The sequence below is a fragment of the Ictalurus furcatus genome, chromosome 23 (assembly GCF_023375685.1).
Source record: "Ictalurus furcatus strain D&B chromosome 23, Billie_1.0, whole genome shotgun sequence".
Classification (NCBI taxonomy): Eukaryota; Metazoa; Chordata; class Actinopteri; order Siluriformes; family Ictaluridae; genus Ictalurus; species Ictalurus furcatus.
This window is the reverse complement of record NC_071277.1, coordinates 14,955,768-14,971,165: the sequence shown is the minus strand read 5'-3', so window position 1 is coordinate 14,971,165 and position 15,398 is coordinate 14,955,768. Positions and strand designations below refer to the sequence as shown.

The window sequence follows — 15,398 nt, the reverse complement described above, 5'->3', positions numbered from 1 at the left end:
ACATGCCTTACATACACAAAGTGGAGTAATGATGGAGCAGTTACCTTAGTGAATTCCACACTGAAGCCGGCCTGACAGAAGCCCTGTCCTTCAGGGTCCGGATTATCTGCACCAAAAACATCATCATTATTTTTACATAATGCAGTAGCAAGTCGTAGTAATAATTTCACCAGACATCCGAGGAGCTTAATTAGTTCCTCTATTCTTAATCATGTTATAAGCTTATAACATCATTTTAAGTTCCTGAGATGTTGATTAAAGCACAATCAAGGGCCAGCTGGTATAAATGGGCTAGAAGCTTATAGAAGATGTTATAAGGGTCAAAAAAACGTTATGGAACGATATCGTAAAATCTCAGAATTGTCAGATTGAACCATATAATTCTAAGGTCATGATATTTATTCCTTCAGTTTCTGCATTTCAGTGTAATAATGGTGCCATTCAAATAAATGCTTATATGGTAAAAAAAAATCAAGCTGGTAATAAATTTATTGTAAAAAATGTAAATCGCAGTCAATGAGTTTATTCAATAATATCATTCACAGCAGATGATGACATTTGTCTTGAAATAACCCCCATACTTTGTAGGTATTTTACTGCTAAGCGAGCTGCCAAGTGTGTGAATATCATAAACCTAGCAGAGCTGGTGAAGTTAAACACTGAGCTCTTTGCCTTGGCGCTGTTGCTGTAACAACCTGCCAGGCAGCCACTTCACAGTGTTTATCAGAGAGTCAAGAGGACTTAATAGTCATTAGAGGCTTATATATCATCCACTAATTCCCTTTCTGAAGTCATTACAGATGTATACTGCCAAGCAAACACCGCTCTGCTAGGACTGAGTAGCTGCTAAAGGAATTATACTGACAGATCCGTTCTTTATGAAGTGGGTGAGTCTTTAAGTAAGCTCCCAGAGCATCACACACAAATACTGCTTCATGTAGTCGAAGCGTGTGTGGTGTGATGATTCCCGAATCAAAGCATTAAATTTGAACTCAGATTTTTGCTTTTGAAATGGCTTAACAATAAAATTGTTATCAAAGTGGCAACTGAGACGCCTCATTATTAACGGAAACGTGGCTAATACTCCAGCTAGCAAGGATGTACCACTTTATTTAATCAATACAGCCAATGTAATGGAAAACCTAAGACGAAAACAAGACGAAACTATGACGAATATCAATATTTACCTCAGACGTGTTGGGAAATTAGTATGAAAAACTAAATTTGTTTAGCTAAATATAGTGTAACTACACTTAGCGTTGACTTCTAACTACACTTCTGTGATACTGAAAACCGTCAACAACTTGTGAACATATTGCTATCAGGAAGTGAATTCCACAAGAGCATTCAACAGTGCTGTGGTATAAATATTACATTTCAGGACACTGGGCCACAATATTCTTAACATATTGCTTTCATATTTCTATAAAACATTTAGCAACACCAATCATACTGAGAGTATTATATTACAACAACCACTGGTGTTACAGTATTCAGATAAAACTACATAAGTCTTAGCCATTATTTGTAAATTAGCCCATTACATCAATTTTGACCAATTCTTTCTTTCTTTCTTTAATAACGTCTTTCAAAATAATAGTTTTAATGATTTTTGCTCTTTATGTAATAGCATTGCTTTGCTGGTGGGTGTGTCATTATATGTCTTCAAATACCATGACAATATCACCATATCACCCCAATCTTCTCAACCCATCAAAGCACAGGAGCCTGGCAGGAAATTACATCTAAACAAACACTATGCACTGCTTTGATCGCTGTTTAGTCACAGGCACAAAACTGCCTTGGCATCAGGCCTAGTGATGTGGTATGAGAACCAGTACGAATGTGTTGGTTTATTGTGGCTTCTAAGAGTTATACCACAAATGGCGCACACTTGTACATTGGAAATATGTTACATGCGAGTTTAAATGCCTCATGATTCATTTGAAGGATGTTTCATTTATAAGGAATATTCATGGATGCTTTATGAACAGCTTTATTCAGGAAAATAGTCATTTGCCAATTCCCAATCGTTAGAAAGCTCACGTCTATCACACGACAGCTACAAACTGGGGAAGGTAACACATGCTTCCTCCGAGACGCGTGAAGGCACCGCATGTTTTTGAACTGCTGCACGTGCTACCCCACAGGATGACTGAACACACTCAGAGGAAATGCATGAGCTCACAGGCGCCCATGACTGGTTAATGACACTGACAATAAGATGAACGCCTTTCTGTTGAGAAATATTAACTGATTTTTTTGGAATCGCTAAGCCACATGAAACATATACCTGCATTTCAGTAAATACATTCAAATTACATAAATTAATGCATGACATTTTATTACATTTACGTTCATTTAAATAAAACTACTCAAAATACGTCCATGTGTCTAAGCAAATTTAATTAAAAGAACAAGAGAGTGTATGTATACACAATTTTATTATATTATATTTATTTATTTATATAAGTTAGGGTTTTATCTATCTATCTATCTATCTATCTATCTATCTATCTATCTATCTGATTATTTATTTAGTTCGTTATTTAGTTGTTTATTTGTTGATTTATCTGTTTACTATGCATTTTTCAAACTGTCTAGTTTTTCCTACACTTCAATATTATGGACTATTTTGTGTAAATTCATGAAATATAATTGCAACTAAATCCATTTCCTTTCTAGGTTGTAATGCTACAAAATGTGGAAACATTCAAGGGGGGGGGGATACTTATGCAAGACACTGTATACATAGTGTGTGTGTGTGTGTGTGTGTCCGACTCACTTGTTCTGCAAGGTGAATACTCTGCATAGGCACTGAAGTTCTGCACAGCAACATAGCACGTGCCCACTGGATCCATCTCACCGCTGATCTTTACTGTTCGCCAGTGATACAGAGGCGCACAGGCCTGCGGGCGCAGACACACACCCACACACACACACACACACACACACACACACACCAGGGCTATTTTACTATGAAAAGAATGCAAAATAGAAGCATTTTCACTGTTCTGGCAGACATAGAGAGAAAAAGATAAATTTCTGTCTGGGGAATTATATTCACGTTTGCTCTGACTGCATTTTTTAATCTAAGAAAACAGAAATGCTTAGTTTTCAGATGTCTACTGATGCACTACTGTAGCAAAGGGTTAAAAAAAAAGTAAATGCTACAGTGTTGGTACCCCGGAATATTTATTTATTTTTTAAATCTCCTTTTGTCAATTTCTAGAAATAGACACATAATCACCCTAGACAGCTTAATTGACAAAGGGCGGCCATGTTTTTTCGCTCTTATATATATATTGATAAAATGTCCGAAACATACACTATACAATAAAAATATTCCCTTTCTGTACTGTATTTTATAGACCACGCTTCCATCTTTTCTGCTCTCTTTGTAAGGTTTTATTCCACATCCGTCCTACACCATGAACACCTCCTTGTTTCTAATCATGTCTTTGTAATATCACATATGGCATTACAAATATTCTCCCACATAAAACTGTCACTGTAATCTGAACAAGGCTATTTACCCAGCGATGGATTTAATAACTGGTATATCAACCACGTGCTTACATTGCCAAGAAACCCTCAACAGCTTGGAGATAGAGCAGCGTTTCCCCACTCCGTAAATCTTCTTTTCCTCTTCATAACTGTGCAACTATGCATATCTTAGGCACGATTTAACATCCAACCACATGTGCCTTAATCTCACAAACCACCAGCTTTCGAATGCGTATTGATGGAACGGAAAACACAAAGTCTAACCAGTTTCCATCTAAGGAGACCTAAAGTAATTCAGTGCCTATTAGCATGACTGATGGAGCCTCGTTAGGGCCATTCATAGGGCTAGATCTTTCAGGAATACTCACCACTACTTTACCCCTGTGTGTTCGGACAGTAGCGCCAAACCACTGGTGGGATTTGAACTCCAACGGCTCCCGCGTCCCATTCACCTTAACCATCCTGTTATCTGGGAAAGAGAAAGAGATTATGAGTGGGTAAAATGAACAAATAAATAAAGAATTGATATAAAAACTGAAAAAAAAAACCCACAATGCATACATACTGTATATTTATTAGTATATCTTCACTACTAATAAATACACATAACATCTCATGTTAGATTTAGACCGTGATTATAGCTTTTTTTTTTTAAATAGTCCTTTAAGATTATTACTATACTATATAAAATTCTGTAACAAACTCTCCAATAACATGTTCTCCATACCAAATTACAGTATATTATAAAGATCTAACGATAAACCTGCCATTAAAGAAAATAACTATATCCGGAGTTTGGGCAGAAAATGGAGTCGCATAAACAGAAACAATTCCTCTGTATAATAGTAGCAATGTTCTGTGTAGAGATAACATTTTAAAACATGATGAAAAGAAGTGTTGAGTCGTTTGTAACTGAAATGCCCCATTCTTCAAAGTGAGCTTGACGTAATAAGACATTTTTTTCACCCTGTCCATCACCATGCATGGTAGCTTTTCAACTCACTATACAAGGGGTTATAATATATTAGGCTGGTAACATTATATTAATTAATGTGAGTAAGTCAGTATTTAAAATGATTGCTTGATCAAATATTTGTAGCTAGCCCCCCCATCACTGTCGAATCATCCCATGCCATCCTCCTATTGGTGTCTTTTTAGACGAGCATCGTAGCATGCTCTGAGATTTTAATTAAAAGTTTCTGTCACTTCTGGAACTTTGTCACTGGCTGTCTTGTCTTGGTTGCAGTTAATCTTTGAGTCACCTGTGAGCATGTCACATTACGCATTCTAGAGTGCTTATCTCTTCTCACCAAAAGAATACTTTCACAATGTGAGATTTTGTACATCAATAAAGTCATTCTGTGTAACAATTCAGTGTAAAGCTGGCTGTAGTAGCTTGTTGTTGGGAGCTCACAGCCAAATCCTGATGATACCAGGAGTCCAAGAGAGACAAAATTGCTCTTGTGATAGAAAAGAACAAGCTAGAACAAGGTGTCAATTGGCTATGACCAACTTGGAACAAAATGGGGTAAAAAAGTGACAAAACAATTGCCGTCAAGTATACATTGATACCGTGTAACTACAATATGGCTAGAAAAGAGAAACTTTGCTCTTTCACAAGCGATTTACAGCAAGTAAATGAATATCATGAATAGAGATCTACCAAATCTCCTAATTGGTGTATATATAAAGATATATAAATAGCTAGCCTTATTAGTAGATAGATACAACATTAATAAAGTAACAGTATGAATGGTGTTCTAGCTGAGATAGGCTCACAGTACATCATGGTCCGTTGTCCACACCATATGACTACAACACAGAAATAATGACTACCAAGAACTCATGCCTGAACAGATTCTATGCATTCTAGCCTTTGGAACGTTTCTTAATAGTAAGAACACTAAGGACAAAAATTTTTGGACAATTTTGGGCATTTAACAGAAAAGTCCTCATTTCATAACAATTCCTATAAAAATGCAACATTTTTCTATTCGCCAGATTACTGTACATTAATGAAAGATTGTTGTTAACCATAGAGTCTCTGGATAAGTGCGTGTGTGTGTGTGTGTCTGTAGGGGGTTCAGTGTGTTCCACGACAGACCTCGGGTCACACAGATGGCTCTAGTTAAAGTCGAGTATGGCACAGTCCACACTTCATTAAAATGCAAGAACATTAATCTTTCATCTGCCTCCTCTTCCTCCCGCTGTCCTCCTATTACACTGTCCCTTACATTAACTCAAATCTGTCCTGAGAAAAAGTCTGGGTCAGTATAATGCAATATTGCATGATATGATGATATATCTCTTTCTCTGCTTATGGATGGGTAATAAGGGCTAATCAGATGAATTAAATGATGGATGGATGGATGGACGACATATTAAATACTAAACATCCATCTATTACTCATTAGTCACAAAACACAGGATATAGGATTTAGACTACCTCCACTATGACTTTACCCACATCCAGACTTACGTAAGCCGAGGAATAAAACATGACAGGCCATGCACTCAAATAATCAACGATGAGAATCGTAATTACCGTTACCACTCAAAAGTTGATTAGTTAACTAACAGGAATATCTCGAAGTTTTTATTCTTCTTATGAAACCGTGATTTGTCAATCACGGTTACATTTTCATTTTAAATGTATTAATCAATGACGAACCACACTTTTATAGTTTTATCCATTTCTATTTAATGTTATGAAACATCCATGAGACAAGTTTCTGTTAGCTCTTATATTATAGCAGCTATAAACATTTGTTCCCTCACCAGCCTCTCATTTTCTCTTTCTACTGAAGTTATTAATACAAAAACAAAACGGTTATATTACTGAGAAAATGCAAGTGCAATGTCCTCTGAAGACTGTTACAAAGCAGAGACACTGGAGACTCCTTCAGTGAATGTTAAACATCTCCGTATAGAAAGCTACACAGTATCAACGGTTAGACTTTTTACTGTGTTAAATAACAGTGTTTTTTAATCCGTTTAATATCAGACTTATTATGCGAAACATCCACCATACAAGTCCATGTGAATGATAATGAGCGCAACACTATCAACATGTGATTTGAATTACAGCCGGAACTACTTTCAGGGCTGCTATTACAAAATGAATAAACACTTACTGACCAGCCAGTATTGAAAATTTAACAGCACTGTGGTATAAAGTCCACTAACGATATCCTATAGTGCTTACTGCTTCATGATTGGCTCAGTCTATTACTGGAAATGCTCTTCAATTTGACCAATACGTCATGAAAATGTAGGAAACGTTCCTCAATGACCGTAATGTTCATTGCATGTGGAAATGTCTGGCTGAAATTGTGTTAAAAACGACACTAAACTATACTAGTAGAGTCCTGAAACCACCAAACATTCCAAAAAAATAAAAAATAAACAAGGCTGTCATCCAACACAGACAAGAAACATGCATGCCAACCATCCCAATACCTCATGTGTTAATTAAACCCATTCTGCTGGTTTCTCCTCAACAAACTGCATAAACAAACAGCAGGGGCTCATTTAAAAGTTCAGTGCTCAGTGACCTGTTTTACTACACACTCCAAAATACAAGCCAAACAATGTCAGCTGCTTTTAAAAGCTGGAGGACTCCGCTGTTATTATCATCTTGTAGTTCTGGAATAATGGGACCTGACGATTTCATTAATACCTTTAAATAAACCAGAATGAAATGTGTTATGTATCAAACTTATTGGAGTCCATACATATAGATCTTCTTAGTATTAGAGTAATGTCTGGAAGCATTCACAGTGCATCCATTTAACTGTGTTCAACAGGTTATGAGAGACAAGATTAGTGCTCGAAAGGGCTTTTTTCCCCACATGGTCTCTTTTTTTTTTTTTTTTTTTATCCTCGTCCTGTATGAAAAGTCAGAATTTCCACTCAGCATAGGTTTTCTCTTGTGTATTAAACACCTATAACCCTATATCTAGGGGTGCAGTTTAAAAAAAAAAAAAGGTTTTAAATGATGTTTAAAATCAAAATGTGAGCAAGTCGAAAATTAGCTAGCTAGTTATCATATTTATCATACTCACATGCTTGCTAGCTAATGTTGTACTCCCTCACATTTACACTCTTTTCCTTCATTTGGGGCAACTAATTTTGCTAAATTAGCTAGCAAAAAAAACATTCTGGAGTTTTTTGACCGGCATTTTTTTTTTTTATCATGTTTCAGTGTGTGGATCTTCTTGCTAAAACTTTGTGATGCGGACAATAACATTGGCCGGGGTTGTGGGGGGGGGGTGGGGGGTGGGGGGTTTGTGAAACAGAAGGACCCTGGGTGTCAAACATCTATAGTACCTGCAGTGACAGCAACAACTAATATAGCAGAACCATGACTGGATACTGACCTTAAGTATACAAATATCTCCATGCAGGTATTTAACTCAGATTTGGGTGCTTGCTGCTTGTGCAGTATGGAGAATACATCAGTTTTATGAAACTAGGACACAACCTTTCCCATGTATCTGCTGATAGTAATATACATGACACACATGGTATTGTTAGTGTAGACACTTCAAAACACAACCACTACCCCTATGTTAAAGCTGAAAAAGCTAGGACCTGTTTTAATTAGAATTCATATTTCTGATTGCAGTTTGCCCGTCCGAAGCCACTCCCATACTTATATTTACCAAATTAACGCAACAAATGCAACTTGTGCATACATCTAATACACTCTTTTCAATACAAGAGCTAACCATATAAGTCATAGTTGGGTTACTATCTAAACCAAGAAGCTAGCAAGCAATTACATGTAAACAAATCTGTGATTCCACGATTGGGATGCCGTTTGTGTCCCATTGATATTACATTTATAACTGTATAAATGTAAAGTAACTGTTATTTCCAAAGATGATTTTCAAAGATATTGTGATATTAATGGTGAGGTCCCTGAACCTACACTCTTTGAATCATAGATACATCATTTAAATGTTGTTAATATCCTCATACTATTAGAATGGTTTCTATTTAACTACATAATGTGTAATGAATGTTAAAAAAAAAAACCACACACACACAATCCTGTTACTTTTAATCCTGTTAGTCATTTAAGAGCAAAATGTAACTGTAGAATCATCTAAATGTCAAATGCGCTAGAAATGATGACGTACATTGAAAGTATTGTGCCCCAAGAGCTGAGGTTCCTTTATGGTTGGAATGCAACCCATTTAATGGCCTGGCAATTTTTTTTAGAAATACAAAACCTTGATATCATCAACAATGGTGAGTTAGTAGAAATTATCATAAATTTAATATCAGCACATGCCTAAAGACATTACAAATGTGGAAATGATGAAGAGTGAGTTTTCCTCTTAAACTCAAAGCAATGGAATGTGTCTGGTGTAACTCTAGAAGATCCAGATACATCACTTTGTAAGTCTCTCTCTCTCTCTCTCTCTCTCTGTGTGTGTGCACACCAAACAAGTGACTTCATCAGGTATGTGGTAGTTTACAGTGTATCAAATGAATTTAGTTCGCTTTGTCTTTAACGCATTGGTCATTTATCAAAGTTGACCAAAGATGTAAATTTCCCCCGAACGACGTCTGGATGCCATGGTGGGATCAGGGGTCACGACAACGTGACTAATGAATCTGATAATGTGTGTGCATGCACTTTGAGTTGGCTAAGCAGAAAGGCCTGAGGTGGTGGGGGTGTCTAAAGTGTTTCTCGGTGTCTAATAAAAAGCAGACACCTCTCCATGTGAGCCAACCTTCTTGGCTGAGTTCCACTAATTCCCCAAGTGTTTTTTTAAAACACCATGTCCCCTCGCTGTCTTCCTGTCTGTCTCTTTTTCCCACCTCTTCAACTCTATCCCCCATCTAAATAACATACCAGTACTTCTTTCATGTCGGTGTATAGACCTATAACTCCAGCTTATTACCTGTAAACAGATACAGGCTTTTTCTTCCACACACAAAACAGAAATTATGAAATGGGGGTGCACAAAAACTGCATGCATTGAAAATGGCAAAAACCTTGACTGAAAAAGTCATTGTTTGCATTTTTAAGGATAAATGTAATAATGTATTAAATTTTATAATTCATTTTAACCGTATAGAGAATTAGAAATTGGAGTTAAAAGGATGTTCTATCCTCTTCCACATCAGTCAGTGCTTTCAAACAGTGTCAACTTGTTCAATCCAGATTATCACTTGTGAATGGCTGTTACTCACTTTTAGCCAAAAAAACCCCCACATCTGTTTTTAGAACAGTCGTTAACAGTGTTGGATTATCATATTATGTTACTTGCAATGAAAGTAATTGCTAAAATATTGTTATAATTGTACAGTTGTTACAGTGGTGGTCTGCCTGCAAAGATCATGTTTGGTACAGATGATGTAGACAAAGTATAACATGTTTAAATTATCTACAAAAAAAGAAAAAGAAAGATATTAATAACACGAAATTTAGCCAACAGACCCAGCTGAATTAATGAGCAACTATTTCTCCACAGATTTTAGCATGAACAGAGATCAGTTGAGTACAGAGACGACAATGAGTCTCAGGTTTAAATGGCAGAGAGACTTTTACCTCAAGTGATAAGACAGAGACTGATGTGGTGTGGAAAATTACCAGCTTTGTTGATAGATATGTTAACTTTTTAGACCCCTTTAGTGGTTTTACTTAAAACAAGAAAAAAATCTAGCGAGTTTTAAGTGGATAGTGGGGACTGTCCTGCACTTGATACAGCTCTCTAGCTCACATCATAGCTGCTGATTATGCGAGTTGAAAAAGCAGGTTTGGCCAACCTGGCAACAGTGTGCAGAGCCTGACTGAGTTGTACAAGCCATTGTTCCCTATGACCAATCACTGATCACCACTGTTTCACAATGACCTATGATTAATCACCCCTGTTTTACACTAACCAATCACTGATCGCAAGACCAATCGCCGATCACCACTGTGTCGCAATGACCAATCACTGATACCACTGTTTTGCAACAACTAATCACTGATCACCATTATTTCATGATAACGAATCCCTGATCACCGTTGTTCCCCAATGACTAATCAATGATCATCACTTTTTCACAATGACCAATCACTGATCACCATCCTTCCCCAATGACCAACCACTGATCACCCGTTTGCAATGACCAATCACTCATAACCTTTGTTTCTCAAATGACCAGTCACTGATCACCTGTTTTGCAATGACCAATCACTGATCACCCCTGTATCACAATGGCAATTAACAATCACTGATCACCACTGTTTCGCAATTAACAATCACTGATCACCACTGTTTCGCAATGAACAATCACTGATCGCCACTGTTTCGCAATGAACAATCACCGATCACCATTGTTTCAACGACCTATTGTTTTTTCCAACAGCACACTTCTTTGTTCTTTGCTTTAAACTCTATTCTCGACTACATTTACAAGTACTAAAAGTGAGTTATTCCATCCGTAACCTTTTCCTTTATGTCTAACTACCAACTACTCAGTACCACTGCTTCTTTTTGTCTACATTATTCTGGAGCTATGCAGCACTGACACTACCTGCTGTACGATCATGATCATGAGGAGTCAGTAAATATGCAGGTTAGTTTGTGCTGACTTTTTGAACATGCCTTAGCTACTTTACCCTGAAAAGTAGCTAACATTTATGCTGTTTCCCACAGAGCAAAAATCTAGTAGACCCACACTGATATTAAAGTTTTTTTTTGTTGTTTTTTTAATCTCCGCTGATTAAATCGTCTTTAGCAGCTTCCTTCAATTTAGGATGAGGAAACTAGATTTGAGGATGATAAGACATGACAGAGACAATCTTCAGAGTTCTTCAGTGTAGACAGGGCAACACCAACCCTACCTCTACAACAGCTCACATTTACCGGCACAATACGTCTGACAGGTCACATGCATAGAAAGCAACTCAGAAACCGCAAACAGCATTTGGCCTACAGCGATCCTGGCATCTGCTTCCCACATGACAAGCGCAATTTAAACATGACCTCACAGTTCCGTCAGCGCTTAAGCCGTTCTTTCATGGAACCTTGCGTTTCCAAAATGCCATTGCTTTTGAGTCCATTGCGTTTTCACTGCGTAAAACCTACAGTCATAATGCATCGCATAACTCGAGCCGAAGAGTAAAATATAATATGTTCGGGAATATGCGCGCAGGACCCCTTGTGCGTCAGGATGTCAATTGCGCCACATTTAAAGTTACGCGTCTTTCTCGGGCAGCGCGTGGTAATTACTCTGCTCCCCCGGTTTAAACCAAACCATATGCGAGGAAATCAACTCAGTCTTGGATGTGGGGTTTGATCTTTTTATTGTCGGAGCCGGAAAGTGTATAAACTAAGCCTCACACAAAAAAAAAACAAAAAACCAAAAAAAAAACAAAAAAAACCAAAACAAAACAACAACAACAAAAAAAACCAGGAGGATTGAATGAAAACAAACGTTAATTTTATATGTGCGCATTCAATTCTATGGAGAAGTGTCACTTTGGATGCATCCTCCTTGATCCATGAACTAAATACATGCATGCATGCATGCATTAAGTAGTCTACAGGCTGCAATACAAGAAACATGACATCGTGTCCTTCCTTGGTGATAAAAAAAAAAAAAAAATTCATAATTGTGTACCCACTTGCTTTATCGAAAGGGATCTCGCGGCATGAGTCCTGCTCAGATGGAGGCCAGGAGCAGTAATAAACCGCACCGCCCTCCACAATCCCGGGCTGGGTGGTGTTGGCTTTGGGAGCCCCGACCAGCACTGATACACTGCACAGAGAAAGAGAGAGAGAGACAGAGGGAGAGAGAGAGAGGTACCATTAAACTGCACGCACTTAGACCAGCATCCAGCATGCAACACCAACTGCACCTTCACTTAAGACTATAAATGCTGGACAGAAAGCAGGATACACGACTCTCAGGGATAAAGTGTTGCTGCATCTCTGCCTCACAGCGCTTTGTAGTAAACAAATGGTGATGCATCCAGGTCAGGCAGAACTGCCATTCTTGATTTGAATGCAGAATGCTTAATTTCAGTGTTTAACCCTAGGTGCATGATGCATTATGATGCATGCATCTTAACTAAGTCGAGGTGCTATACAATTGTTATCCATCATTTCAATTAATAAAACGAGCCAGTGCATATAAATGACTGGAACATAGCATGCAAAAGTTCTGTGTAACTCACGCGCTCCTGTACTGCGTCGGATGGTAAAAGTCCACGGAGTATCCAAAGTAGCTCCCGGCGGGTCCAGTGTACACAGCGGGATTCTCCAAATCCAAGTTGAAAGCAAGGATTCCGCAAAGAAAATCAGACAAGATTAGACTAACCGAGATTAGACAAGAAAGCTCGCGGAAAGACGCTCGAGCCTGACACGCCAGCATCGCTGCACTCCTGGTGTCAAGCACAAACTTTTATTCGTAACCAATAAGCAATAATGCAGTGTGCAGAATTCCGCAGCTTGTCCCGTTATTTTCACCAGGTTCGACTGTCAAAGTCCCTGCGCGCGCTCCATGCGTTCCGTTTCATTCAGCTGCACGCGCCTTTCCCGCCGCACTGTGTGTGTGTGTGTGTGCTCGCGCTGTCCGCGCGCACACCATTATAACGAGCTGCGCGCCCGGGCTCCGACACCACATCACACAGCACGAGCCCTCAATACGTCATCCGGCCAAGTCCTTATACGGAAACAGGCCACTTGTGAGGAACGCGCGCGAGCGAGGTGAGAATTTGATTAAATAAACATTATTAGTGTGGACCGAGAACTATTGTATATTTTTACTTTTTAAAAATGTAGGAAAAATGCCTCAAGGAAAACAATCTGATTTTTTTCTGCATAATGTTTCTTTTGTTTGTCCACAATCAGTGTGTGTGTGTGTGTATATATATATATATATATATATATATATATATATATATATGTATATATATATATATATATATATATATATATATATATATATTGTTTTGTTAATATTTTCCACAGTGTACACAAATTGTGGGGGGAAATGCCCAAGTGCTGTGTCTTATTTCGACTATATCTCATTATTTTGACTTACTAACTTGTAATTTCAAGACATGTGATTTTGACTTAGTATGTCATTGTCATTGTAGTTATAACTTACTACCCAGTATCATGAGTTCGACTTAATAACTTGTTATTTTGACATATTTTAACTTTTTTTTTTTTCGTAATTTTAACCTTAAATTTAAACGTCCACAAGCGATCAATAAGAAAACATTTTTGGAAGCTCAACATGGCACTTCAACAGCAAGTTGAAGTGCCGTGTCTTCACCTTAAATTAATATCTCATTATTTTGACTTAGTAATTTGTTATTTAAAGATATATATAGGCTGTTATAATTTTTGGATTAATATCACGTCATTTCAACTTAATAACTCATTATATCAAGATCAATCCATCCAATTTCTATACCATTTTATCCTTCAGTGTCATGGGGAACCTGGAGCCTATCCCATGGAGCATTTGGCACAAGGCGGGGTACACCCGGAACAGGGTGCCAATCCATCAAAGGCACAATCACATACACATTCACACACCCATTCATACACTACGGACACTTTGGAAATGCGAATCAGCCTACCATGCATGTGTTTGGACTGGGGGAGGAAACCGGATAACCCGGAGGAAACCCCTGCAGCACGGGGAGAACATGCAAACGGCGCAAACAGAGGACCACGGTGGGAATCGAACCCCCAAGCTGCAGTGGAAATTGAATCCCCAACTCGTTTTTTCTACATATTATCGCTTTGTTTCAAATTAATATTTAACACAGCACACTCTATCAATAAGACTTGTTTATTTAGTATTAACTTATCAACTTTTTTATATTTATTAAGAACACTACATTAATACCGGGTAGGGCTTCCCTTTGCTCTCAAAACAGCTTATATTCTTCATAGCATGAATTCCACAAGATGTTGGAAACATTCCTTTGAGATTCTGGTCCATGAAAACATGACTGCATTACACAATTTCTGCAGATGTTTAAGTTGCACTTTCATGTTGTGAATCTCCTTTTCTACCTCATCCCAAAAGTGTTCTATTGGATTCAGATCTGGTGACTGGGAAGACCACTGAAGAACTCTTTGCCGTGTTCATGAAACCAGTTTGGGACGACTTTTGATTTGTGACATGGTACTATGCTGGAAGTAGACATTAGAAGATGGGTAAATTGTGGCTATGAAGGGATGCATGTGGTCAGCAACAATACTCAAATAGGATGTAGCAGTCAAGCAATGATTAATTTGTATTAACGGGCCAAAACTGTCAACTCAAACCAGTCTGGCCATTCTCAATTGACCTCTCTCATGAACAACATCAACTTTTACAAGGGCCAAATTGTAATCTCCAAAACAACAGGTTTTGTGGGGTGTTCCCAGTATGCAGCGATTAGTACCTACCAAAAGTGTTCCAAGGAAGGACAACTGGTGAACCAGCGACAGGGTTATGAGCGCCCAAGGCTCAGAACACACAGTGAAATGCAACTTGCAGCGTATGAAACTACATAGACACAAACCGGTCAGAGTGTCCATGCTGACCCCTGTCAACCACCTATAGCTCTTACAATGGGCTTGTGAGCATCAGAACTGGACCATGGAGCAATGGAAGAAGGTGGTCTGGTCTGATGAATCACGTTTTCTTTTACACCGTGTGGATGTCCAGGTGAGTTTGCGTTGCTTACCTGGGGAAGTGATGGCACCAAGATGCACTATGGGAAGAAGGCAAGCCTGCGTAAGCAGTGAGATGCTCTGGGCAATGTTCTGCTGGGAAACCTTGGGCATTCATGTGGATGCTACTTTGACACGTACCACCTACTTAAACATTGTTGCAGACCAAGTACACCCCTTCATGGCAACAGTATTCCCTAGTGG

The 15,398-nt window shown here is 38.3% G+C and overlaps 1 protein-coding gene across 1 annotated transcript in view; it reads right to left on the bottom strand.

Moving 5' to 3' along the window:
• The window catches only part of itga8 (integrin, alpha 8), a 109,384-nt gene extending 96,278 nt beyond the window's left edge, over positions 1-13,106 (bottom strand). Inside the window, exons 1-5 of the mRNA XM_053611348.1 lie at positions 12,692-13,106; positions 12,140-12,273; positions 3,876-3,976; positions 2,786-2,909; positions 45-106 (exon numbers count right to left, since the gene is read on the bottom strand). Coding sequence (XP_053467323.1) covers positions 45-106; positions 2,786-2,909; positions 3,876-3,976; positions 12,140-12,273; positions 12,692-12,888 — 618 coding nt within the window. The 5' untranslated portion in view covers positions 12,889-13,106. The remainder of the gene's footprint in view (positions 1-44; positions 107-2,785; positions 2,910-3,875; positions 3,977-12,139; positions 12,274-12,691) is intronic.
• Between the last annotated feature and the right edge of the window lie 2,292 nt (positions 13,107-15,398).